Source organism: Megalops cyprinoides, chromosome 3, assembly GCF_013368585.1.
Source record: "Megalops cyprinoides isolate fMegCyp1 chromosome 3, fMegCyp1.pri, whole genome shotgun sequence".
In the NCBI taxonomy this organism is placed as follows: domain Eukaryota; kingdom Metazoa; phylum Chordata; class Actinopteri; order Elopiformes; family Megalopidae; genus Megalops; species Megalops cyprinoides.
In genome coordinates, this window is record NC_050585.1 from 17,958,366 (window position 1) to 17,984,370 (window position 26,005).

A 26,005-nucleotide genomic window follows, 5' to 3' on the forward strand; every position below is an offset into this window, starting at 1 on the left:
GCGGACTGCTTCTTTGGACACAACACAAACAAGATGTTAAACGATAACGTTCATGTTCACTCCAAACGGGAGGCGCAGCACAAAGCAAGCCATGCGACCGAGCTTGGGGCCCTCGATCGATTGTGTTTGGATCAATGTTCCATCTTAATGAACCGCCTAAATTTGCTTTTCGCTTGGCCTCCTGAGGGGTCGAGGGTCGGGCTAACGAACTGATGCTGAGAAGCAGACAGGCCACTGGGAGATGGTCACAAAGGTCGGCTCTCACATCACAGAGTGACATCGCGAATGTGTTTGCTGTCTGACCGCGTAAACGGACACACGAGTCTGGTGCGACGCCATCGAGACCAGGTGAGCGTGTCTCCTGCCTGTCCAGTGAGGCCGCCCAGGCTGTCACTGTCCCCCTTAGGGATGGCTCTCACCCAAGAGTAATGTCCACATTGGGGGGATAGGTGGTTTCTCAAATGGAAACGCTTCTGGGAGAAGGAAAAAAACAGCCCTCCACTGTCTCTTTAAGGCTCCAGGGCTGGAGAGTTCAAAGCAATTCATTGGTAATCAATGAGGAAGCAAAACAGGATGTGAACGTGGCGTGGTACAGAGGGCAAACACAACATCAGGGCCTGACCTCAATCACAGAGCCTGCTAAGACATCTATCTTATTCAGAAAATCCTAATTCTGCCCTATAGCTGTATATTATCATTATAAAATGCACAAAATCTGATTCTCTATGATAAAACCAGTCAAATCAGCGATCTGAGGCTGTATTTTGTACATTTGCACACTCCCATGGCTTTGACCTCAGTGAGATGAATTTAGTAAGCATTTTTGCCATTGCAAAACGCTCCAAAATCACTTACCCTGCATGAGAGTGTAAAAGGTTCCGGAAGCTGACAGGTTGGTCGAGATGGTAAGGTCCTCCTTGTGGGCGGTTTCTGTCTGCACCCTTACAGAGCTGTCCGAGTTTGTGCGGAGGCTGCTCACCCGTCCCGTGGGGTAGGTGACATTCGTGAGCCGGCCGTAGCCATCGTACCTGAGAGGATAAGCGAAGGGGGAAAGGTGAGGACTGGAGAGAGCATTTTGAGGGGACCTTCTACTTCCTGTTTGGGGGTAATTCAATGGCTGATCCATTTTCACTTTCTGCTTTGCTTTGAGAGAAATACAATTTTTAAAAATGATGACATTTAAGCATAACCTACGTTTACATTTTTCTCTACAACTGGTGCTGACGACTGTTTACTAACGCAAAACACATACACAGCATATTCATGCGTGGTAAAAATAGCTGGCTTTGAAAAAAAATAGCTCTGTAACAACAGTCAGCTTAATTCTGCTATGCAGCAATTTAATGCTATGTTTCAATTTGTAAATAGCATTCCATATGTCCAACCCATTGCTATGCTCTCTCTCTGAATCACAGAGCAGCAGGGAGGTGCTCCAGGCGTTTGTTAAAAAAAATTATAGTCAGTGCAGTGTTAGTCTGCCGCAGTGTTCTGTAAGCACTGCACAGAGTGAGCACAATCAATATATTTGGCCCCAGGAATAATTACACATGCAACAGATCACAACAGACGGTGACTGAACTGCTCTCTAGCGAGGAAGAAAGCACAGAGCGACCGAGTGAAGGGCGGAGCTGGGCTAGGAGGGAAACCGATGATCAGCATTCCGCAAGAGGGTCAGCCTCAGCAATCACACCAAGCGGATTTCCAGTGAAAAAAAGAGAAATCACTATGCTGTTTCATTCCGAGGAAAAAAAAAATAAGATCTGTTGATCGGTTGAGATAAGCTGATCTTACATCGAGGCACTGAAACATTATGAACAAGGAGACAGAGGTGAGACAGATAAGCCTCTTTTCAGAAATGCTCCCGTTCACAATCCACAAATCAATCCCTTCTCTGAACAGAAACAACTTAGAGCGCTGTGAGATAACTCATTTCTTAAGACACAAAGAAAGATGAACACCCACATGGCTGTATTTTTTCCGCAACAAAAGGAAACATTCCTCCTTTGTGTGCGTAGAGGGGAGGGCACGGGTAAAATAAATAATTGGTGCCATTTAACTACAAATATACCCACAGTTCCGGGTTTAGGCCTGACAGTGTAGGCAGAATCCACCCGTTCCATATCCACAATTCTCTCTGGGTTCTAGTCTGGAATCATCCTAAATATATCCATTTGTCTATTCTCCGGAACATGAGGGACAGGCTTTTACGGTTCCTTGAATGAAGACTTAAAAGGTAAGCCTCAAATCTGTGCTTTATCTACCCTGCCATTATCGACTGCGGGGCACTTTCCACCATAACTGGCAGCCATAATTTACCATGATAAATGTGATAGTCGGCTTCACTTTGGAAATATTTTCACAGCTCGGCCTATGTCTGTTCCATCAAAAAATAAAAAAGAGAGGAATACTATTTGCAATGATAATCCTTATCAGTTACACTGTTGAGTCTTGAGATACAATCGCAAGCTATATTTTTCAAGTACCTTTTCAAGGTGAAAAATAACAAAAAAACACCCACATGATTTCACCTTCTGCTACATATAGACAGCCTGCAACAAGATTCACTGAGGTTATCAGCCAATCAAATTAAATAGCAACAGCACTGACACCATCACAATGTAGAGTGATTTGAGGGCACACAGGACTGACCTCCAACAAGTTTACTGTGATATTATTTTTAACGTTAATTTAATCAGAGCATGAAATTCTAGGTTCTCTGGGCATATCTGTAAGTATTTGGAAATTAAATTAGGTAGCAGTGCCTTACCCAGCAGATGGCCATAATAAGGTTCACTGACAAATGCTTGCTATGTCCAACCTAGCCATTTCCGTGGGCCAGTTCATCAGAGAGCGTTCCCAATTCCCTGCTAGGAAGGCCCCAGCTGAAACAAATACACCACAGAGTCTGTCCGCAATTCCTGCCTCTCAGCACAAGTGCAATTTATGTTCTTTTCTCCGCATATTTCTGGATCCTGTGGAGAACCAGTACATTCTTTTAAGTGGGAAAACAGGAGGTCACCCGCTATACTGGACCCCACAGGATACAAAGCCGTGGTGAGCTGGCCTGCTGTGAGCACTTATGGTACCAGCAACCCAAATGACTGCCACACACACGTCTCACATGTCACCCTAATCTTAACCCAGAACCATCTGCATTACGGGATTGAGGAGGAGGGCCCTGTCTGGCTTTGACTCCAAGATCTAATAGCAGCAAGCTGATCCCACTGATTTGTTCTCTGTCCTCATGTCCTGGGCCTGGAGAGAAATTAACTGAGGAGGAAAAAAACTGCACATCCCAGGAATACCCACAAGTCTATTTTAACCCTGCAGTGGTCACGCCCTTCTAGCTCTGTATCCCTGCTCTCAGCCGAACGCCCCACAGCACAATTATTTTCATGTTACACCAGCACACCCAATGGTTATTCATTATCAGTCCGTGAACGCTACTGTTACGGGGGAGCGTGACAGTTGCTTGTTTTAATCAAAACAACGACGGCAACATAAGAACTCCATCCGACTCGCTGCAAACATCGTTTTATTCCAGAGCCAACTTGCAGCTGAAGTTGCAATGGATCCTGAGAAAAAAAAAAAAAACCCTTACGCCTGTGTTGTTTTTGGTCCCCGATGCAATTAAAAGCAGCAAAAAGCAATTCCATCTACAGCTTTAATGACTTTGTGCAGAAGCAAACCCCTGTCAGGCTAACGATAAAACATCTGTGGGATGTTTTGAGTGGGAAATGATGTTTGGCGCTTCGCTGCATGGTGATAAACAGCAGATCCCACAGGGGAAATTCTGGCTCTGACCCACAGGTGGCGCAAAGACGTTCAATGCAAACACAACAACAACAACAGATAAAGCCATGTAATTGGGGCAAAATTAAGCTCTACCCATGGGGGAGATGGAGTGTTTGAAACCATGTGCTGACTCAGTTATTTATGATGAAAGCGTACAGCACCAAAACATACATGTGTGTGCTATTGCTTTTGGATCTGCCATTCCTTTATGTCCATGTGTGTTGCATTAGCCAAAGGCGGACAACCAATGAGATGCAACTTGTGTTATTTCTTCCCTAGAAAACACACGGCATCTGTTGCCAAAGGCTGAAAATTGACTGACACCCAATATTTCACGCTGAAGAAATTAGATATATGAACAGCACTGAACTGCACATGTGCTAAACTACACAAACTTTTTCTCACAATGGTTTATGTGTTAAGTGCTTTGGTATTCTGCATTGCTCAAGAATACACTGTGATCGAGTTTTTTGTTAACAGTGTACCACTATATTCCATTGAGTACCATATTAATGTAAGTGAGGCAAAATTGCTACTGGAAAAAAGTACTGCTGGATTCTTATAAGCAGAATTTTAAACAGTAATAGTCTGAAAATAAGTCTGCACCAGTCTTACGTTCTGTGCTTGATTCTAATGTGAGCGTGTCTTAAAAGCATAGCTCAATGAAATACATGTTCAGCCTTATAGAGGAGCACCCCTGCAAGTGTTTAAGAAGAACAGAATAATAGTCCTTTGCTTGTTTTCTGGTACAAAGTAAAGGAGAATTCAGAAACATTCCCAGTAACAATAAACAAATAAATAAATAAACAGAGCAGACACAAAGGATGTCATCAAAGCAAGAAACAGTCTGCAACGAGCAAATACAGGTCTGCTGGGTCAACGGTGTCACAGCATTATTCCAAACAGCCTCAGTTGCTTAACAGTCGAGTCAGTGGTGGATTCTGAAAGCTTCTTGAGAGTGTCATGTGAACATGAAAGACTAATATCTGAGACAACACAAGGGCTTTCAATTCTGCGGGAGACAAATCCATGCTAATGAGAGCACGATTTTGACAGGTAACGATGATCTGTGCCGAGAGAAGACTTGATGCACTGTAGATTACAGAGGTCCTCTTTTACTTTTTCCAGCAATAGGTAAGCATGAGGAATTTTGACAGTTGAAGTGCACATCTAATTTTAAATAATCTCCTAGATAAATACATGGGAAAAAAAACATCTTAAGAGGCAATGCTAATGGGAGGAGGAAGTGACTTTTCATCTGGTAGAGAGGGAAACAATGACAACACAACATGCGTCGGGGATTGTTTGAAGTCAGCGCGCTACAATGCCCATGGTAATATAGCGTAGTTAAAACAGAGCCTCCTCCAGAGGGCCGTACAAGTGCTACTCATGAAAAGCCAGCTCCCCGATCACCAGAACTCTCTAATCACCCATGCAGCATGACACCACAGAGATAGCGTGACACTGAAGCGTCCTTATGGAGTTTGGAAAAACAAAGCGCGCTGAGTTTGGCCTCTCCTTCAGGAGGGAATGCCACCGATCCCGGCTGATGGTAGACTATCATCAGTAGCTGTCACTCTATGTGCCCTGTCCAGTTCAAAGGTACCCCCATGCTGTCATCACCATTTGAATCTGCAGCGTCCTGTCTGGTCCACTTTAGACTTCAATCTGCCAACGTGACACGACCATGAATCACTACGATCAGGGGGATTCGAAGGCCCCGCTTCCCCCTGATTTAATACTTAAATTAAACAAAACCAAGGTATCCAAAACAGCCAGACAACTCCCTGGCAGAATTCTCACCTGTTCTGAAACTGGGATAGTTTGCACTGAATAAATAGACATGCATACTTCACATTCACTGTCTAAAGGCAGTAAAGCCTCAGGTAAACTCACATTTTATTTTAACAGATATTTTTTTTCTATGGTCCTGAATAAAACCACACCATTACTGATCTAGTGAAAACTGCCATCAGGTTTGGATAACTCCTAACTTTCATGCTTTTAATTATTTATCTTGTATATGGGGTGGGGGGTTAGGGGGTGGTGGTTGGACTTACTCGTAAAAAGTCGTCCACCCGTTTTCATCAGTCTTCGTCGCGAGCAGTCCTGAGCTTCCGTGGTAGGTCATCATTGCTATTTCCTGATCCTGGGCAGCCACGCTCTTGAGGGCATTGTTTGTTCCGATAGTCACCCAGAAGGTCTGCCCGTCTGGGGCCATAATCCACTGGGGCATTCCGGTAGCGTCCCTGCGGATGTTCACCATGTTCCTGTTCCTGTCGGTGATGGTGCTGATGTGCCCCTCCCCCGTGTAGGTTATGTTGTACAGGTAGTCTCCCGTGGTCAGGCTCTGGGTGTAGATGTGGCTGCCATTGGCATCGAACAGGTAGAGCTCGTCATCGATGGGGGAGGACACCTCATACAGGTTGAGTGGGCTCAGGTAGGGCTTGTTCCGGCGGACATAGCGGATGCGGATGTTGCCCAGGTCTGCAATGAAGAGCTCGCCGTCGGGGGACACGGCCAGGGAGGAGGGTGCATTGAGCTTGGCGTCCTTGGCGTAGCCCTCGTCCCCGGAGTAGCAGTCGCAGTTGGCATCGTTCTTGCAGTCGCAGCCGCTGGACGCCCCGGCCACCAAGGAGATCTCGCCGCTGGTGGACACCTGGCGCACGCGGTTGATCTTCTTCTCGTCCGACTCAGCGATGTACAGGATGCCGTTGTGGGAGACGGCCAACGCGGTGGCGGACTCTAAAGTGGCATGGGCGGCCACCTTGCCGAGCAGGTAGTGGTCCATGCCTGGAACCTGGCAATGCATAGGTCGACCGGCCACAATGCGCACTTGGTGGTTTTCGGAGATCTGGAGCACCACGTTGTTGTCCAGGACATACAGAGAGTTGTCCATGGGACTGACGGCCAGGTCTGTGGGCCACTCTAGACGAATCTGAGGAAAAGAAGACGACAGCACTTAAAGGCTTTCGCAATACAACATGCTTTCATACTGCGATTTATACAAAAGAAAACCATCTCACGTGGCCATCTCACGTGGCCATCCTACAACTGAGATCAGTCTCAGTTGGGTTTGAAGGGTTTGAAGAGTTTGCTATTTAAAGAGAAAGCTGAGCAACGGCAATTTTGTTGTTCTTCAGCACTGAATGGAGTTTTTTTATTGAAAAATTGACCATCTGATAAAAGAAACAGCAACAGCAGAATTCCCAGTTGTTAAACAAAGGTAACCGAGTTCCAACATGCCTGCAGATGAGTATAAAAGAACTCAAAACAGAAAAAAAGGGAACCAAGTCAATTGATCAGATAAACCCCGCGGAACAGAATATCATTCATCAGATGCAATCTGCTTGGCTAAAGACCTGTGCATCTGTCAGTCTGTGTAGGGAATGTCTTTCTTTGCTCTGGGTTATTAATTTCTTAATGGAAAAAGACTGCAGGAAGCACAATCCTTAAGGAGAAAATGGCACACCTTTATCAGAGGCTCCGCCTGCTCTCAGATCCCCAATTATTACTTATTGTTCTGCAAAGAATGCATCTGGCTTTTAACGAGCAGCAATAATTGGCTCTGAAACAAGGCACAGACCCCACTGTGCTGACAAACACGCAGAGCTCTCTGCTTCCATGCAACACCTTGCAAAATGGTTGATTTGAATGATTTTACCTGACACAAGGCAGACACATGAAAACCAGAATTTATCTCGCTTTGGTTCTAGGAAAAAATTATGTGAAAAAAAATTGGTCTAATATATCTAATATTGATCTAATAATACATGTATGACAACACCCCCAAAACAGACTTAGGCTTACAACAACAAATATCTATTGCATTCCAGCTGAGCAAGATTAGAGAAGCACACATGTGCCACATTCTTCCCGTTACTTTATATTACTTTATTGTCAATTAGCAGACTCTCTTATCCAGAGTACATCTAATCAAGTGCCATGAAAAGGAACAAACAGGACAGTGCAAAACATACTCCCCACTAGTTAACTGGAAAGTAACCTCCAAAGCATAACTTTACAGACATGAAGGCCCAAAATAAATTTTCCAAACTAAATAATTCACATAAACTAAATGACCACATGAACCTGCTGAAATGAGGAGGTAAATCACAAATCCACGGTCCATTTCATATTCACAGATATAATTTTATCTGTGAATACTGCAGAGGATGATGGTGGCTTATCTGTGTGCAAACAGAGTCAGCTTTGTAGGATACTGTCTGCTTCACTTTCAACTCCAGTTTTGAAGCACTGAGATTAACATTTGTGGGATGGAAAAATATGGCATGGAAACTGGAAGTGAAGTGAACAGACATCCAGCTGCCAACTGCCAATTGTTTAAATCTGCATCAGGACAACTTAAAATTTCTGACTTGTACTACATAAGAAAAAGGAGGGAAAACCAACAATTTTGGTGAAAAAAAGAAAAAACCTACATTCAGCTCCACGAGGGGAGTATTTTAAAGTTCACAAAGAAAAGATGAAATATTTGTGCCTGCCTCCAGTATCAAGCACAAACCTTTTGCCATAAATAAGAGAGTGGAGAAATCTGTATATGGAAATGGCCTTCTGGACAATCACAAACTCTCTCTCTGTCTCAGCTTCCTCTTTAATGAGTCTTTTTACCATCTGTCCTGTACTTTGATTGAAATACAGGACTAAAACAGACTAATACAGGACTAAAATCTCTTCATCAGCTGGTTTATTAAAAATAGAATTCTGGCTCAATTTGTAAATTATTCAAAATCGCTCCACTGACTGAAGTAAGAGGAAATTTTGATTTCAAATGAGCACGTGTCATGCAACATTAGACTGTCTTGCAATATCAGTCATCAGAAGTGTAATTCTGATGTACAGCACCATTCCTTGAATGTGCCAAACCCCTGTATCCATACATCCTGTACAGATCCAAAGAAAGGCAACTTTTAATTAATGCCTCACGGTAGACAGGGGACAGACAAGCAGATATATATCATTGTGTCAACACTGAAGAGACTAAAAATGCATTTACTTTCCGAACGGCAGGGGGGAATTTTCAATTTCTTAAAACCTATTTCTTGTCAACACTGGCGGCTAAATATTTCATGACCCGGAGTGTTGGGTGACTCAGGGGAACTGGCTGCGAGGGCTTTCTCGCTGCTGTGAATGATGGGAGTGATATTTCCCTCGCCGTAGCCCCTCTGCACCTCGGACCTCGGCTGCCAGATCGAGCCAGACTCCCCTCACAGCTGTCACTGGCGCCTGGCACACAGACCCATGGTGCAATAACCCTGAAAACAGTCACTGGAGATGAGAGAATGGATGGGATTAGCATTCACACACACACACGCACACACACACACACACACACACACACACACACACACACGTACACACACACACGTACACACACACACGCACGCACACACGCACGCGCACACGTACACACACACGCATAGACACACTCACGCACATACGAACACATACACACGCACACACATACAGACACATTCACGCACATACGAACACATACACACACACACACACACACACACACATACGGACACACTCACGCACATACGAACACACACACATACACACACACACATACATGTGAATGCATGCACCTGCACATGCACATACAGATACACTAACACACACTAAGGGGTTTTACTGATAAACTATTATTCCCTTCAGAGTGCCACACTGCTCCAGTCGCAGCAGCTTTGTTTATTAATTCCAGGACTAGCGCTGAAAATAATCCCCCATTCTGCAAAGCCCCCCACTCCATTTCAAACCACGTCACTCACAGTGCGCTCTATCTGAGGCCTTCTGCGGCTCATAACATCTTTACAGCAGGAAAAAAGCATTTTAAAGAACTTTTCGACCATGGTTTTCTGCTCGGGGTTTCAGTATCACCACGGGGTGAGGAGGAGATTAATTCCATATAGCAGGAATTACATTTTCAGTGCCCATTTCAGAATAAAAATACATCAACAACATTCCTCTATGGCTATAGCAAATCTCTCAAAAACACACCAAACATGGATGCTGTCCCATGGCTCATGCTTATGCAATTCTCATGCTTACGTTTTTTTATTTTCAGTGGCATTCCTCCAAATAGTGTGTGTGTGTTTATTAATTCAACACTGGGAGGTGAATTACATTTTAGAGTTACATTTTTCATTCACTTTTGTGTATTTAGTTATCCTCTGATTCCCTTTGTCCCCTTTGCAATTGTGTACCAATAGAGTTGACTGCGATCTTGTCTCACCTGGTCTTTGATTTTCTCTTCCTTATTCTGGACATCAATTACTTCTTAATACCATCTTGTTAAGCAATTAGGATGAGGACATAATCCTTAATATAACCAGATTAGAGTCCAGGCCAATAAACCATTACTAAAACAGTGGGGACACAGGCTTTCCTGATTTCCTTGTTCGGTGATTCCTTCAAGAGTACTTTTCTCAGTGCGAGTCCTTTTGTCTCTGCCAAATCTCTTACTGTCTTAGCCACCTTTACGCAAGCACCTGAATTCAGTTTCTAAATCATGATGACATTTTTTTAATGTGGAACAGTTCTGTATAACATTTCCACACCCTTTTGCTCAACCACTCCCAATAGCTGTGCATGAGACCTCCTTCGCCAAATTTTGAGACAAGATTCGGACAGCTGTAAAGACAGTTTCTTGCCGTTTCTCACCAACCAGTTCAACGTCACAGGCCAACTGTCATGAGTCTTGTGTCCCAGGCTAATTACACCACAAGTTTCAAGTTGACATTTCAGCCGTTCGCTCTCGAGCAAACAGCACAAACCTGTTTGCTGACTCATCCAGTGACCCCAATAATAAATAGAATATGCGTGTGTGGTTGTGTGCACGGTCATGATGCTGAATGTGCTTTACAATTAATTGGTAATGCAAAGACAGCCAAACAGAGCTCTCCCGCTGCAGCCAGTCTGGCTGGGTGTCCCGTACCAGAGAACAGCAGTGCCAGGCATCCCAAATGGGGCCAAGGAGGGGGTGGGGGGGTGGGGGGTGTACCAGACTGACATCTGGAGGTTATTCCCTATTCTCTGTTTTGCTGCATCTTGCCATAGAAATACAGCTCCTCTCTTTGGCAGCAGGGGAGCCTGCTGGACCTATTTGCCAGGAGCCACAAATAACCTTGTCTCGCCCAGATGCTACAGAAGTGGATTGGACAGGAGGGGAGGCACGCCAGTGAGTTAAAACAGAACACAGTCCTCAGAGAAGCTAATAAGGAGCAATGCGAGCCAGTTCTGAAGGCTCACTTTTCACAGCACAGCTCTAATTATCATTTACCTGCACTACCATAATTAAGCACAACAACCACCATAATGTCTCTGATAAGCCAACAATTACATTAAGACTAGCACTTAGATACTAATTCTGGCATTGATATGTTATGTAGTAAAGGAAATGAAATTAAAACTGGTACATTTACAACTACTACATATTTTTATTTAAATGCGCAAATAGTTGCAATGGTACATCAGAAAGAACCCACCTGACGTCAAAAAACTCACACATCTGTCCCAAGGCCCACTGCTGCAACACCCCACCTCCACCGGGAGCTGAAAAGCAGTGGCAGGGGCATGGTGGCCGCTCTCCAGACAGTCACAGAGCGTGGCGAGCGCAGTGCGACTGGCCAAGTGGGTTGCCTTGGCCAGGAGCAGCGAGGTGCATGGGCTTGAGAGCCTAACTTACTGACAGAAGGCTGTAGCCTAAGATACCAGGGCATTGGTGGGGCACACTTCAGCAAAGCACTTACCCTATATTGCTTCAGTAGATATAAGAACATTAGAACTTTAATGATGAGAAGGGGCTGTTCAGCTGAGCTAAGCGTGTCATTATGCCTATAGTCCAGACTGTCCACAGCTCTGTGTCAAGCCTGGTCTAGAACCATCCAACTGTATACAGTGACACTGTGTTAAAGCTACATAAACGGATACCGTGTGTCACAGTGCAAGCTGTGGGTTCGTTCTGGATGACGACCCGTGATGGAGGAAGGCGGAGGCACACCTGGGAGATGTCCATTGCTGAGTCGCAGCTGAGGGGCCGGGCCGAGGTCAGGTCGTTGGAGCCCAGCAGGGTAGAGATGATCCCATTCTGGTCGATCCGGCGGATCATGGTGCCGTCAACAAAGTAGACCAGGCCAAACTTGTCCACGGTGATGCCTGATATAAGGGGGGCAGGGGGGGTGGGGAGTGGTGATCATGGCGTCACAAGGATTATTTGATTGCTGTTCTGGATAATTTGCATGATTTGCATTAGAAAGCTCATGTGGGGAAAAAAGGGATCTGCTTCTCATTTTGATGTAACGCCTGATGATGTGCAATCGAAGGGGAATCTTGCACTGAGGACACTGCATTAATCTAATCTAATAATTCATTAGGGGGGAATTCAGGAAATTCATCAAAATGAAATTAATTAAAGTTAATTAGTTGTTCAATAATTAAATGTTCTAGGGCTCAGAACAATACATTAATTGAAATACAAATTAATCTTAATTAAGTTCGGTGCTAATCTGAAGCACTAATTTGAATTGAGGGGCATGAAAAAAATAGAAACACTTTTGCTATGATCGCCATACCCACACGAATACACAGCTCCCCAACAAATTCATGCCACCAAAGACCTATTGCCAATAACTCTCAAGAGATCTCAAATGCTTATTAAATCAGCTCAGTCAAACCTAATTAATTAATAGGTCAGTTGGCACGGAAGCCACTGTACACAGTCAGTCCCCAGCACTAGTGTTGGAGAAAAGTAAAAATGAACATCATGGAGAAAAAAATCTGTTTTCTACACAAACAATTTACTATCCAACTACCCTAGATTGGCTGGATTTGCAATATGCTGGTCTACTGGGTTTTGAAAAGACGACATTGTGTTTGTTATTTCAGTAAATGTTAGAAATGGCAGACTGCAGACCTAAAATAAGCATGTGAACTGATGTATTTACACGTGGCATAATAGATCATTTTATTCCAAGCAGAAGACAGGGAGATGTTCCGCTTTGGCAATCAGAACTGTTTAGAGGTTGTTATGAAAACAGACAGAAAAATGTTGTGCCTTTTTGAGCTCTGCAACCCTAAGCCACAGAATCAGGTCTGTAAATGGGCCTAGGAGATAAAATATCATTGGATGCATGAAAACGGTGGTGTATTGATAGAGGCTTAAAGACCTCTGTTCTGAGCCCCCCGTCCCCTGCCACTCCCCACCCATACCTCATCAGATAACATTTCTCAAAGTCCAAACAAAAGGCCTGGCAGACAGGAGAGTCACTGTTTATTGGAAATCTAACTTCTTTTCCCTTCTTGCAGACAAGGACAAAACAGATATGATAATGCATTGTGTTGCAGCTGTCAATCACACAAATACAGTTTTTTTTTTCCTTACTCTCTGCAAAGCCATTGGCACCGGGTTTGTTCTGCGTTGCTTTTAGAGAAAAACCGCGGCATGCAAAAGACCTGCCTTTTCTTTCATCAAAAGAGCTTGATTGCATCCTTACACCTGATTATTTCTACACTTATTAATTCAATGCAGGTCAGCGCCCGGTGCAGAATTCCTCCCATGACAGTTCTCAAATAGCTCTGTGATCCCCCCCCCCCCTCGTGCCCCTGGCTGTACACTGAGACAGAAAATGAGATTCAGTGTCTCGAAGGAGCCGTGCTGCTCTAAATATCTTCAAACAGACTATTATTGACAGAGAAAATACTCGCAATACACTTTTGTGTTTCCAAGGCTGAATATTTTATACACACTGTCGCTTGCATCCATCATATTGATCACCTGCACTCCAAAACCCCCTCAAAAAAAGACTGGATCTATTGTCCAGGCAAGGAAAAAGCAGACACCTTTTACAGGTACAATGGAGCCAGACACTTGAAAATACATCTTTGTGTTCGACTTCTCAAGTGAACAGCCATGAACAGGCAATTGGTTTTGGTCACTATGTATTATGTGCTGGACATTTTAGTGCATACTTTTTAGTATTAGTTCCAACCTTCTAAACTGAAATGGCAGTTGTGAGAACTACAGTAAAAATCCTCTTGGTGACCACGTCAGGTCTATTGCCAGTTTTGAGAACAACTAAGCAAGCATACCAACAGTAGTGTTTCTCACTCACCAAGTGAGTAGCTCCCCCAAAGCAAATGCAGTACCTTTTTTTACCACTAAAATTCACCAATAACAGCATCAACCAAGCAGCAGTCAATGAACTATGCCTGTCCTTGCAGCTGGGACTTTCTTCCTAAACTACAACCTACATTGCTGTGTGCAAGAATAGCTGACACATCTCTGGTCCATACAAACTGTGAACAGATCATATCGATATACAAGCCGCAGAGGTGCATAGGTCAGCCTCCTCCTTTCACACTCCAACACAATGGCATAAAAGCGGATACTATAGATCACATTCTATTGTACTCAGCACTGGGTATTGATTTGTTGATCGCCAAGTTTGGACCTACCTCTGGGGTTGGTGAGAGTGGCCTCCACGGCCTTGCCTCCATCGCCACAGCGCGTCTCGTCGAAGGGCAGGCACTGGTCCCCTGTCCCCGCCACCAGCTCCAGGTTCTTGGCCACGTCCTTCACCACACTCAGCGACTTCACTCTGAACACCTTCCTGCTGTTGGTGTCTGACAGATAGACTGTGCCCGACACAGGACTGGTGGCCAGGTAATATTTGTGCGCTGGACTGTTGCTGGAGGAGCAGAATAAAACACAAAGTAATGATGTGTTAGTGGCCACAAGGTACTCATTTGCCAATAGCTGTCCATCATTCACTAAATTTTGGCAGCATGGACAGAAAAAATAAAAGCCAGGCCTTACTGCTTTTCCTTCTCCTTTGCAATCCCTTTGTTAATACCTTTTCTTTATAATCGTTTCAAAAGAGGCAGCCCACTAAACTGAAATGTGCAAAACTACTACTGACGCAGTAGGCTACATATAGCACAAGTGAAACAAGTTGCCAAAATCTCTCAACAGTTAAACTGACATGCTAAGATTTCCTCAAAGAGGCAGTGTAAGCCAGCAAGCTATCCCATTAAACCACAGAACAGTCCTCAAGGTAATCCTTCATTTGCATCGGTCGGGGGTGGGGTGGCGGGCTGGGGGGGCGAGGGCACGACAGAAGGCAAAAAGCGTTCAAGAGCTCCAACAGATCTGCACAGCACTCCACATACATTACAGAGTGGGTGGACCTGCAGAATCAATTTACACCAGTTCATGCTGGCATAAAGGAACGTTCACAGCTACACATTCGACCGAGGTGGGCTGTTTGGCTTTCTGGAGGCACCGGGGCTTATGATTTTTAATATCCACGTGGAATAAAAAAATCAATATATGGCAAGTCAGCCAGAATGAGAAATAATCTCAGTGCAATTAGAAAGGCCGGTGCTTATACACAGCTGATTTGTGGGTGAGATTTTGACAGCCGGGTGGAAGTGGAGGACGGGGAGAGTGAACCTTCCAAAGCCTCGTTGACGGCACCGTTTGCTTCACGCCACGGCTGTCATTAGTCGACCTTCCTCGCAAGTGACTTTCAAGGACAAGAGGGGGGAGGAGACAAAGGCACAGGCTGAACTGTGGTTTTTGACGGCTCTCCAACGCAGCCAAAGGACTGCGGCAACAAGGAGGAGGAGTGCCACGCACGGGATGGCTACAGTCACCAGGGCACACAGATACGGCCCCCATGCGGCTCTGCCAAATGCGATAATCGTTATCGAACAGCTGGGCAGAAAAACAATTCAAACCGCATAAAAAAGAAAAAACACACAGACTTCAGTGAGGATGTCATGCTGTGTCCTCGAGGCCCTTCAGTGTCAAAAACTCCTACCCTAGTGAGAGCCTAAAGCACAAGGACCAGCCAGTCTGTGCCAGTACATTTTTTTAGTGCGCATTTCATTATTCTGAGTGACAGATGACCTTTTGTATTATCGTAAAGACTAGACTCCTCTGGGACATGCACAAGTATGGCAGCATCTGGCACGCTGGTCAGTGCATTGAACTTTAGACCTAAGGATTGTGGGTGAAAAAAGCCAGGATGGGCTTTGCTATTATTAAGTCACCCCATTGCTTGAAAAAAAAAAACTTGATATGGGTTATAGGTACATTATTTTGTTTCAGCTTATACAGGAATAAAGCTATTTCTTCCCTCAGAACTGAGCACCAACTGTTCTACCCATCAATCTAAATCTTTTATGGCTGCTGTGTGCATCTTGGTCAGGAGGTTTTCCCAGCTTATTTTAACAGCAGAAACACGTACGTGAACACAATCCAAGAAAAGCCAAGCCAATTTCTCAACAAACTATTAATCTTTAAACTATTAAATATATGAATACGTACCAATACATACACAGTGTTTGCATTGTATTACACTTTTCAAGGCTTCCACTCAAATCAGATTTATATTGTCCACAATCTTTCCATGACTTTTAAAGGATAAATATAAAACTTTCAATGACAATCAATCAAATTCTTGCAAAATCAGACAACTTCAAATGAGAGAAAAACTTTGACATGCATATAAATATAAATTTAATAAGCAAAAAATGCCAAACTGGTCTGTACTGTTATATGAACGGAAGTGTTGCTGGAGTGTACAAAACCAATGTTTGTCATGGGGTACTTTAACTCACAGGCTATGTTCACTTCATATTTTGTTCCATTTTGTAATAGCAATTTATTTCTTCTTTCCTGTGTACTCGATTCAAAATGATGCAACAAAAAAAAGTTCAAAAATGTGTTTCGTTCTTCGTTTGTTCTTACAGCTGTTTGCCGTCTTTCCCAACTTTCTGTTGAAGTTCAAAACTCTAAGTGCAGTAGATATTTCCTTTCAACTGTTCAACTGTGACTATTTTGGAGTGTACAATATACTAGCATACATTTGCAATGCTTTTTGCACCTTTTGTGGAGATTTACAGATGCGATGTGTCAGGTGCGCAGCTCGGTCTGTTTACGCCTGCTGTTTGAAATGTGTCAGGGCTCTGATGTCTTTAGAAAGGCAGGATTAGACTGTTATGAATACATAATTGGCAGAGTGGCTGGCTACACCTATTCACAGGAATCTGAGGAGAATGAACATGTTTTTCTATGCAAACAAGGGACGAATAACATCAAAATTTCTCAGATAATGACGGAAAAGCAGTTTCTGAATATGCACAAAATACCCAGAGAATGGACTGAATGAATGCATGGAAGCAGGTGTTGATGATGTACTGTGAGTAGAGCAAGCGGTTATTGGGACTCTTTTGGGAAAAATAATTGGTGAATGTCAGCGGGATCAAGCATGCATTATGGCTGCATGTAAAAACCCTACTAGTTGATTTCATAGGTATTTCTCGTGATTCTGCAATTGTTGTACAGCTAAGGCAGTCAATGGGCATACTAAGGAAAAATGACAAACTTACAGCTGTGTGTATCTTACATGCAGAGAAATGTTTGAATCTGAAAGGTGAAAATGGCCAGTTGCAGTCTCTGTAATAATACTGCTAGAAAAATGACTGTCTCTCTTAAACTGAAGGAACTCTGCTCTAATTGAGAAAATCCTGCTAAGAAAGAGATTTCTCATGCAGGACTGGGATTTAGCAGCCTGGACTAAGAGGAAGGTTAATCACGAGATCTGTGTGTTCAGCCCTGTGCCGCTTTACATACACAACGCAGTGGAGCTTCATCATCCCTGCGCCGCATGCAGGGGACAGCAGATCTCTCCCAGCATGCACCACTGCACCCAACGAAAGAACACTCCGACCTTCGGTGCCAGCCGTGGACTCCATCTATATTCTTTGCACTGACAACATCTGGCTGGCAGAAGATAATTGAATTTAGCCGCATGCTGGTGCACCATGGGAGCAGGGCTACTGCCGGAGGTCATTGACCCTTGGGGTGGGGAGAGAGACCCTGTCAGACTCTGCTCCCTGCATCATCCACAAGTTGATGGATCACCTCCAACCCATTCTAACCATGCCACGTCTGTCCTTACCAAAGCTCAAATGCAGATATTACAACTGAATAAATCTTTGTCCCCTCATCTTATCTTAAGGTGAAGACATAGTGTTTTTGAAAGGCCATGGTGTTGGCTGAAAGGCAGATATTACTCTGAAAAGCTGTTACGTTAAAGCAGTTCCTGCTCCCTGCACTTAAGATGAATCCCCTTTCCTCTGAGGGATCTTTGTCTCTTCCCTTTGGTTAAGGTGAAGACTTGCAGGTTTATCTCAAAAGGACGTGGCATCAGGTCAAACACAGATACTACTCTGAATAAGTCTAATGTTAAAGCAGTTCTTACTCGCCACATTTGGCATGAATCCCCTTCCCTCCAAAGGTCTTTGTCCCTCACCTTCAGGTGAAGACTTGCGGTGTTTTCGAAAGTGTGTGGCAGACATACACTATATGGACAAAAGTATTAGGACGCCTGACCATTAATTACATTGTAATGACATTGTATTCAAATACATATACTTTAATATGGAGTTGGTCCCTCTTTTGCAGCTATAACAGCTTCCACTCTTCTTGGAAGGCTTTCCACAAGAGTGTTTCTGTGGGAATTTGTGCCCATTCATTCTGTAGAGCATTTATGAGGTCAGGCACTGATGTTGGACGAGAAGGCCTGGATCGCAATCTCCGTTCCAGTTCATCCCAAAGGTGCTTGATGGGGTTGAGGTCAGGGCTCTGTGCGGGCCAGTCAAGTTCTTCCACACCAAACTCATCAAAACATGTCTTTATAGTCCTTGCTTTGTGCACTGGGGCACAGTCATGTTGGAAGAGAAAAGGGCCTTCCCCAAACTGTTGCCACAAAATTGGAAGCATAGCATTGTCCAAAATGTCTTGGTATGCTAAAGCATTAAGATTGTCCTTCACTGAAGATAAGAGGCCTAGCACAAACCCTGAAAAACAGGTGTGGCCAAATACTTTTGTCCATATAGTGTATTACTCTGAATAACTCTGCTGTTAAAGTGGGTCGTACTTCCTGCATCTTGGACGAATTCCTTTTTCCATCCAAACAAATCGTAGCCTCTCACCTCAGCTTAAGGTGAAGGCTTAAGGTGTTTCTGACAGACCGTGGCATCAGCGCCTGACTTGAAAAGCCATGCCGAGATTGCTAAGGGGCCCACTGTGCTGCCGCTGTGGTCTGGGCGGTAGCGGTGGCCACTGTTCCTTGGCGTTCCGCGAGCGTGCATATCTCCTGTGGGCTGCACGACCCTCTGATGTAGAAATCAATCAGAGCAGCCGTACTACTGACAGGTTATTTAAACTCTGCACACAGCACCTATTCCCCTGCCACTCGTGTCAGAGTGGGAGAGCTTCCTGTTTTCTCTGTCACGGATGAAAGGCGAGTTACGGATCTGTGTCACGCATCACAATTGGGAGAGCTACTACTCCCCGCTACTTTTTTTTTGATCTCCTTCATGAATATTTTTACTACGCCCCACATTCATAAAGTCAACCGAAATAGCTTCCAAGTTATTTTAGCTTTATTTTCTCTCCGCAAAATATGTAATATTTTCCTCGCTACTCCTTTCCACAGCCAGTTGTTGATGTTGACAAGATTAAACGCCTTTCTGACAGCCTTACTTCAATCACATTTGGCCACATGCAGCTCCAACGCATTATTGGAAAGGTCTGGTTCTATATTCAGTTGTTCTAGGTAAGCCATGGCCACATTTTAGCAAAAAACAGAAAGGTGATTATCTTCTTTAAAAACCTTAATCCCCAGACAGAGCTCAAGGATAGAACATATTTAATGAAATCCTCAACCGCTGCTCGTTTTTCATTTGACATTTGAAAGTATGGTCCATGCTCTCCCATCACATGCAAGCACATCTGAATGTACGTCAGGGGACAAACACAGCACAATTACAACAGAACAATTTCCTCTGCAAGAACACAGTCTATTTTTGTCCTGTCCGTACATGTTTGTCAGAATGCATTACACATACTCATAAGCATTCCACACAATCTCCCTGCTGGACTTGCAGAAATTCACATTAGACTGTATTCATTTACCACCAAGAGAGAGTTATGGCTGCGGTTACTTCCTTACCTATGCCTGAAATCTTTATTTCTGACAGAAGAAGCCCACAAGCAGCAGGAAGAGAGAAGAAACAGAGAGAGGGGTGTTAATGAGAGTTAGTCACTAGTCGTGATGCGAGTCAGGAGAATCCTATTATAGTCACTTAGTCAAATGAGTTCTACTGTACACTGTTCCATTCTAAATATGTGCTAACCTGGTCTTAATCAAGGAGGGTGTCCTATTTTAGTGGTGTTAATGGTGAACAGTTTTAGTGGCGTACAGTCTCATCACTGTGACAGAAAGTTTACAACCCATGCGCAGATGCTCTCCACCCACATAGGCCCCTTCCTTTGCTAACAAGGGCCCCTCCCTTTAACAACACAAGCCCCTCCCTTTATGTAGGCTCCTCCCCCTGTGAGAGACCTCCCCTCCTTTGTTACCTCAGCTCCAGGACACTGGTGACATTTCCCGTGGAGAAGATCCGCCGCACGTAGTTGAAGTCACCCACGTATAGGCTGCCGTCAGAGCCGCAGGCCAGGGCCACCGGCGCCAGGAGCTTGTTGCCGTCGGCCAGGCCGTTGCAGCTTGGGCAGGAGATGCTGCGCCGCCGCCCGTTGCCCATGATGCTGCCGATGACCGAGGGCTGCTGGGAGATGAAGACGTTCTCCCCGTTGCCTTTGTGAAGGATGCCTGCAGGAAGCGAGGGGGGACGTCAAGGCCTGGGGACCGGCTTTGGCGAACGCCGCCGCGCTAACATCGGCCCGATCTGTAGCTGTCAGACCACACCTGCCCACTTGCAGAGCGTGCTCATAGCACAGATAACACGGGCCACTTGGGGGGGAAGAGAGATGTGAGTGGGGATGCTCTCCTGAGCCAGATCAAAGCCCGTCTTAAGAAAGTGTGTGATTTTACAGCCGTCAGCTCCTTAAACACTGCGGACCGCAAACGCTTGTTGGCCTGAATCTCGAAAGATGTGTGCAGTCTCGGAGTGTCTGAAGCTACTGCTGCAGATCAGTCAAGCTCCTTTTTTCCAAAGCTCCACTCACTTTTTTTTATTTATCCCCCCAACATTTCTTTATGTTCCGGGGCTGTGCACAGCAAACGAGAAACGACCGAAAGAAGCAGAGGAGGATTTTTCCAAGACCTGAAGTGCAGGCTGGACATCAAGGGGACAGGACGAGTGACGCACCGCTGCCGAGGGAAAGTAATTCAGTTAAGCTGGACCTGGCAGCCCTGGGGAATGCCCGTCTGTCGGTGCCTCTCGGTGACAGACTTGGCCGCCACCTTCTTGCACATTTCCCCCTGTAACTACGGCTCATCTCCTCTGATGAGGCCCTCCTGACGGCGCGCTCCGAGGCCTTCTGCTTGACAAGAGCCCGGGAGAGAGCCTCGTCTCGCGCCGGATCCTCCGCTATTCAAAGGCAATTTGCCGGCAATAAGGAAATTGACCCTTCTCACCCATCAGGGACAATGGCAATAAAAAAATCGGGGCCTCACAAAAAGAAATAACAGCCTTCTCCAGTCAGGAGGTGACACCTTGCTGTCAGCAGCCTGATCTAAAGCTGTAATTGGACGGAAAGGAAGGTGTGGCAGAAGTGGCTCGATTTATCGACACACTGATGAGCTGGCTGTACCCCGGGCGTGCTTGACACAGGCGCACGCCACTCCTGAATCCGCAGGACCACAGAAAAGGGCACTCATCACAGGAACAGAAAGCTTAAATTCCTACCTGACAACAAAGCAATAACATGCTGAAAACCAGTTCAGAAAATAAAACAATGCTCACCTTCATGTACACAGTGTTTGAATCTGTTTTGCATTTTTAATTTACAGCATTCTACTCTGTCTTTAAAGACAGTTTGCTTGTCAGGTATACTCTACACATCACTACCCCATACGTAAGCATGTGTCAAAAAACTGGGGCACAGTTATTATGTAAAAACTGTAAACAGAGAGTACATAAATGCCATCAGGCTGAACACAATCCTGTGAGTGTTTTAGATTTGCATGAGATGAAGTGAGGTTTTCACTTCAGGTTTGTGCAGATGTGAAGATGAGATTAGGAGGGAGGTCCCAGCGCATGAATGATCCAGCGTGAGTGTACTCACCACTCTGGATGCTAAGGGCGTGGTGTCTGTCCAGCGACCAGCCGCCCAGGTTAGATGCCACGCTCTCATAACCCTGCAGGACCGCAGTCCTCTTCTCCCACAGAATGAGGTCGGGGCATGACTCATACTCGTAGCCTACCGAAACTGGAGAAAGGAGAGAACCGCCCGTCTGTTAAAGGGTGTATTTGCCCAAAAACTGAACAGGTCTTTCCTTGCCTCACATTTATATTCCCCACTCTCTACTGCATGAGTGATGAAGGGAAGCTTGCTCACTAAGTCTCTGCACCAGCCCGCTTTTTCCAGTCATCATAAGAGCCGTCAAAGCACATACTGGCTGTCATTAATATATAAAGCATTTAGTTTTTCTATTCTTGAAACAATATGCTGGTTCAAGCTGAAATTCTACTAACTTTGTCCCTGTCTGCCTCCTTTTGCAGAGCCCACTGTTAATGAAATGACTGTTAGCATACATCTACTACAAGGACATATTGATAGAATGGATCTGCACTAAAATTCTCTCAGCAAGCATCATCTTAGTGTAAAATAAATAAGTGGTTATGAGTCAATTTTTGCTTTTAAGTGACCAAGAACATTCTTAAAGAATTACTCAGAGTAACACAATTTTTAAGGACAACACAAAGAGAAGAGGTGAAACACATTAAGGGCTTTATATGGCAGACAGGCTAAAATAGGCTACTGAATCACCACGATGACTGCAAATGAACTTGTGTTCTTTTTTACTAAAACAACCAAAGAACTTTTAACCATAGATACCCACTGATGTAAAGGTTAAGGATGTCTGTGCTTTCAGGGATGTCACCCTTTAAGACTTTGCCAGCAGTCAGGGAAAGTGGTTAGGAACTAGGTTTATAATTTGAAGATTACAGATTTGAATCCAGAATAGTATGATGTAGCACCCTCGGGGAAGGCGCCTAATCTGAAGCGCTTCTGAATCTGAATAAATGCATAACATGTAAAAGCTATGTAAATCCCACTAGATAAAGGTTGTATCAGCTAAGTGAATACATAACGCAATGCACTGTAATGCTGTCATCAGCAAACAGACTAAACCGGTGAATTATCCCTTGACTCAAATATCTATAAATTGACCAATTTTTGTTTAACATAACACAATCCACAAACACATTTTTTGCAGGAAGACTTTGCATACCAGCTTACAGATAAAGACGTTTGATATACAGATACTAATGATTTACAGCTATAGAGATGAAGATGGAGCATTAGGACGCTGTTATATCTATGGGCTCTTCAACTCACCGAAGGCCTCACTCAGCCCATAGACCTTCTGGCTGTAGACGTCCGTCTTGTCCCAGATGAAGTGGTAGGAGAGGTTTGGTGCAGCGGGAAACCACTTGCGGATGAGGCGGCCTTCCACGGCCACAGAGAGGTGCACCTTCATCAGGTTGAAGGGGATGGTGGCGTGAGTGAGGGCAACACGCAGCACTGACTTATAGCCCGCAGTACGGCTGCTCAGATGGGACAGCCTCATGTCCATCCCCGGAATGCGCACCTCCTCCTGGAGAACCTGGAAGCACACGCCAACCAGCCTGTTAGACCCACATCACGATTTCAGTGTTTAAAGGCCTCCAAGGGCTGTTCAACAGGCAACCACACAATTATCAGATAATTAACCAGTGTAGCATAGTGGTTAAGGAGCAGGACTTGTAACTGAAAGGTTGCCGGTTCGATCCTCGCTGGGACACTTGCTGCTGCTGTACCCTTGGGGAAAATACTTAACCCACAATTGCCTCTGTAAATATCCAGCTGTATAAATGGATGACATTGTGAAGAACTGTAACCTATGTCAGTCGCTCTAGGTAAGAGCGTCTGCTAAATAATGTACTGTAATGTAATGTTACCATTGAGAGATATATTCCCTTGGACCTGGACATTGTCAGTTATGGGCCTTGTGGTAAAAGGTTCTTGCAACAAAGTCTGAAGTTGGGCCCTGCACAAACTCAGCTAACAGCCCTTACGAAGACCAGTATTTTAATGTTTGGTGCGTCCAACCAAACACTTGCCTTGAGGTTGTTTCTTCACAGAATCCCCCTTGGTGCTTCTAAATCAGCCAGTCTGTCATGGTAAGGGGAAGGTACCATTTTCACAGCAGTTTTTCTACATCACTGAATAAAGCTATGGCTAAATACCACCTAAAAGCCTAAAAGCCATAGATGCCACAAGCCGTTGTCCACCTCTGTTTCCCTCCAAATGACATTACTTCTTTTTATTCATTTCAAGCACTGTCTCTTCCAACAAAGTAAAACTAATGGCCAAACTGCTGCTACGAGCTAATTGTTGTCACGTTTTTCTTCAGCACGGGAAAGAGGACGTACATGTCCTGTGACCCCTAGTCTTAACTCTGCTCCAAATGATCCACAAATCAGTATGTTTCACATGTTGCCCTGAGTGACCACCTTCCTCACACCTGGGACAAACCTTCCCGGTGCACCAGTTAACGAGCCCACTAATTCGATTACTGAAACAACGGTCACGCAGGTCTTGAGAGTTATTCATGCATTTGACTCTAAAAGCCCCTCTTAGCATGAGAATCTCCCTTAATTGCTCGGAATAAACTACTACCATGTCTCTATGCATTTATCTGTGTCCCAGTTTGGGGGGGAGGCCATGAGGTTTTACAAAAAAGTCATGTTATTAATAGACTCCAGTGCACTCTGACTGTATTGGGATGGCATTAATCTTGTGAAACCAAGCATAATGATTAGATAGGAGAGGAACATGTAAAGAAGCACAATTACTCTAACAAACTAACTAGCAAAGCATAGTGCAGACTACAGATAAAATTAGATCAAATTATCCCTCTGTTCAGAATTACACCTAAGCACTTAATCAATTACACAACACTTTCGGCATATTTCATTTGTGAAATACTCCTGCAGCGCTGTCACACTTACCATTAAAATCATACTAATATAGAGTTCAACTGCAATCACACTTTTGCAAGTGATTGCCTTTTCATTTTGGTCATGATGAATTTTACACCATTAGCCAGTACTTTTTGAAATCGCGCAAAAAAAAAAAAAGAAATAGAGATAATACAGGCATGATTTGAGAGTGCAATACTGAGTATGTCAGAGTGTCAGAGTCACGAGGCGGAGCCATCAGCACCTGGATTTCGGGGACGGTGGCGCCCCTCTCGGAGCACGACCCCGCGAAGGCGGTGAGGGGAGCGGGCAGCACCACAGGGCTGGGGCGCGTGAAGCTGCTGACGTCACAGCTGGGGATATCATTCTCCTCGTGCCGCATGACCACGGTGTCCATGACGAAGAAGCGCCCCCACGGCAGCCACAGCGTGTGCTCCTGGGTGATGAAGGGAGCGCGCTCGAAACGCAGCCCGATGGCCACGCCCCCGTTCGTCACCAGGTCAAAACTGCAGGTCAAAGTGGGAGAGAGAAGCACAGTTCACCGTTAACTCCGCCCTCCTGTCTGACGGCAGGACACGTCTGCGATTCTCATCTGAGCTTAAAAGGAGCTGTCAAGCCCAACAGGAAATAAATGATTCAAACACGCTGCTTACATTCAAAGAGAATTGGTTTTATACACAAAGCACTTCATGCAGACAAAGTGCATACCATGCTATAAATTTGCACAAAGAGAATGATTAAATGTACCCAGACTGGAAGGGAGTTGGAGACTAAAGCAAACTAACCGAATAAAGTGCATGGTAATACATCATCCTGGATTGGGGTGTTGAAGCTGCATGAAAACACAGGATTATTTTTGCGCATAGCTGGGGATTTAATCCACCTAAGTAAAGCGCACAGTCACCTTAGATTTCAGCGAGCAGCGAGAGCCGATGTGCCTGTATGAGGGGAATCCGAGTGAAGTGAACTCCACTCAGGGGCGCGGCTGAGACGCTGTTCATTAGTATGAGAGCCCTGTGATGCAATTCCCTTCCTTGGAGAAGGCTCTGAGAAGTATTGTGCGAATCACAGCGGACGAGCTTGACTGCCGTTCGTTGATTGCTCTGTCCCTCATCCCCTGCCTCAAAAGCGTGGAGCTCACACCTGCGTCACGCAACGGCGCTTTTTTAGCAGGTAATTA

General features: G+C 44.9%; 1 protein-coding gene across 7 annotated transcripts in view; it reads right to left on the bottom strand.

Annotated features, from left to right (window-relative positions):
- The window catches only part of LOC118774279 (teneurin-4-like), a 185,787-nt gene that overhangs the window by 22,345 nt on the left and 137,437 nt on the right, over positions 1-26,005 (bottom strand). For 5 of the 7 annotated variants that reach the window (XM_036523508.1, XM_036523510.1, XM_036523507.1 and 2 more), the window contains 9 exons: positions 25,070-25,331; positions 23,201-23,468; positions 21,923-22,066; positions 20,255-20,504; positions 19,845-19,865; positions 14,275-14,507; positions 11,822-11,976; positions 5,856-6,733; positions 856-1,028 (listed from right to left, as the gene is read on the bottom strand). In XM_036523508.1, the coding sequence (XP_036379401.1) occupies positions 856-1,028; positions 5,856-6,733; positions 11,822-11,976; positions 14,275-14,507; positions 19,845-19,865; positions 20,255-20,504; positions 21,923-22,066; positions 23,201-23,468; positions 25,070-25,331 (2,384 nt within the window). The remainder of the gene's footprint in view (positions 1-855; positions 1,029-5,855; positions 6,734-11,821; positions 11,977-14,274; positions 14,508-19,844; positions 19,866-20,254; positions 20,505-21,922; positions 22,067-23,200; positions 23,469-25,069; positions 25,332-26,005) is intronic. The other 2 variants (XM_036523511.1, XM_036523505.1) reach the window with 1 other exon arrangement.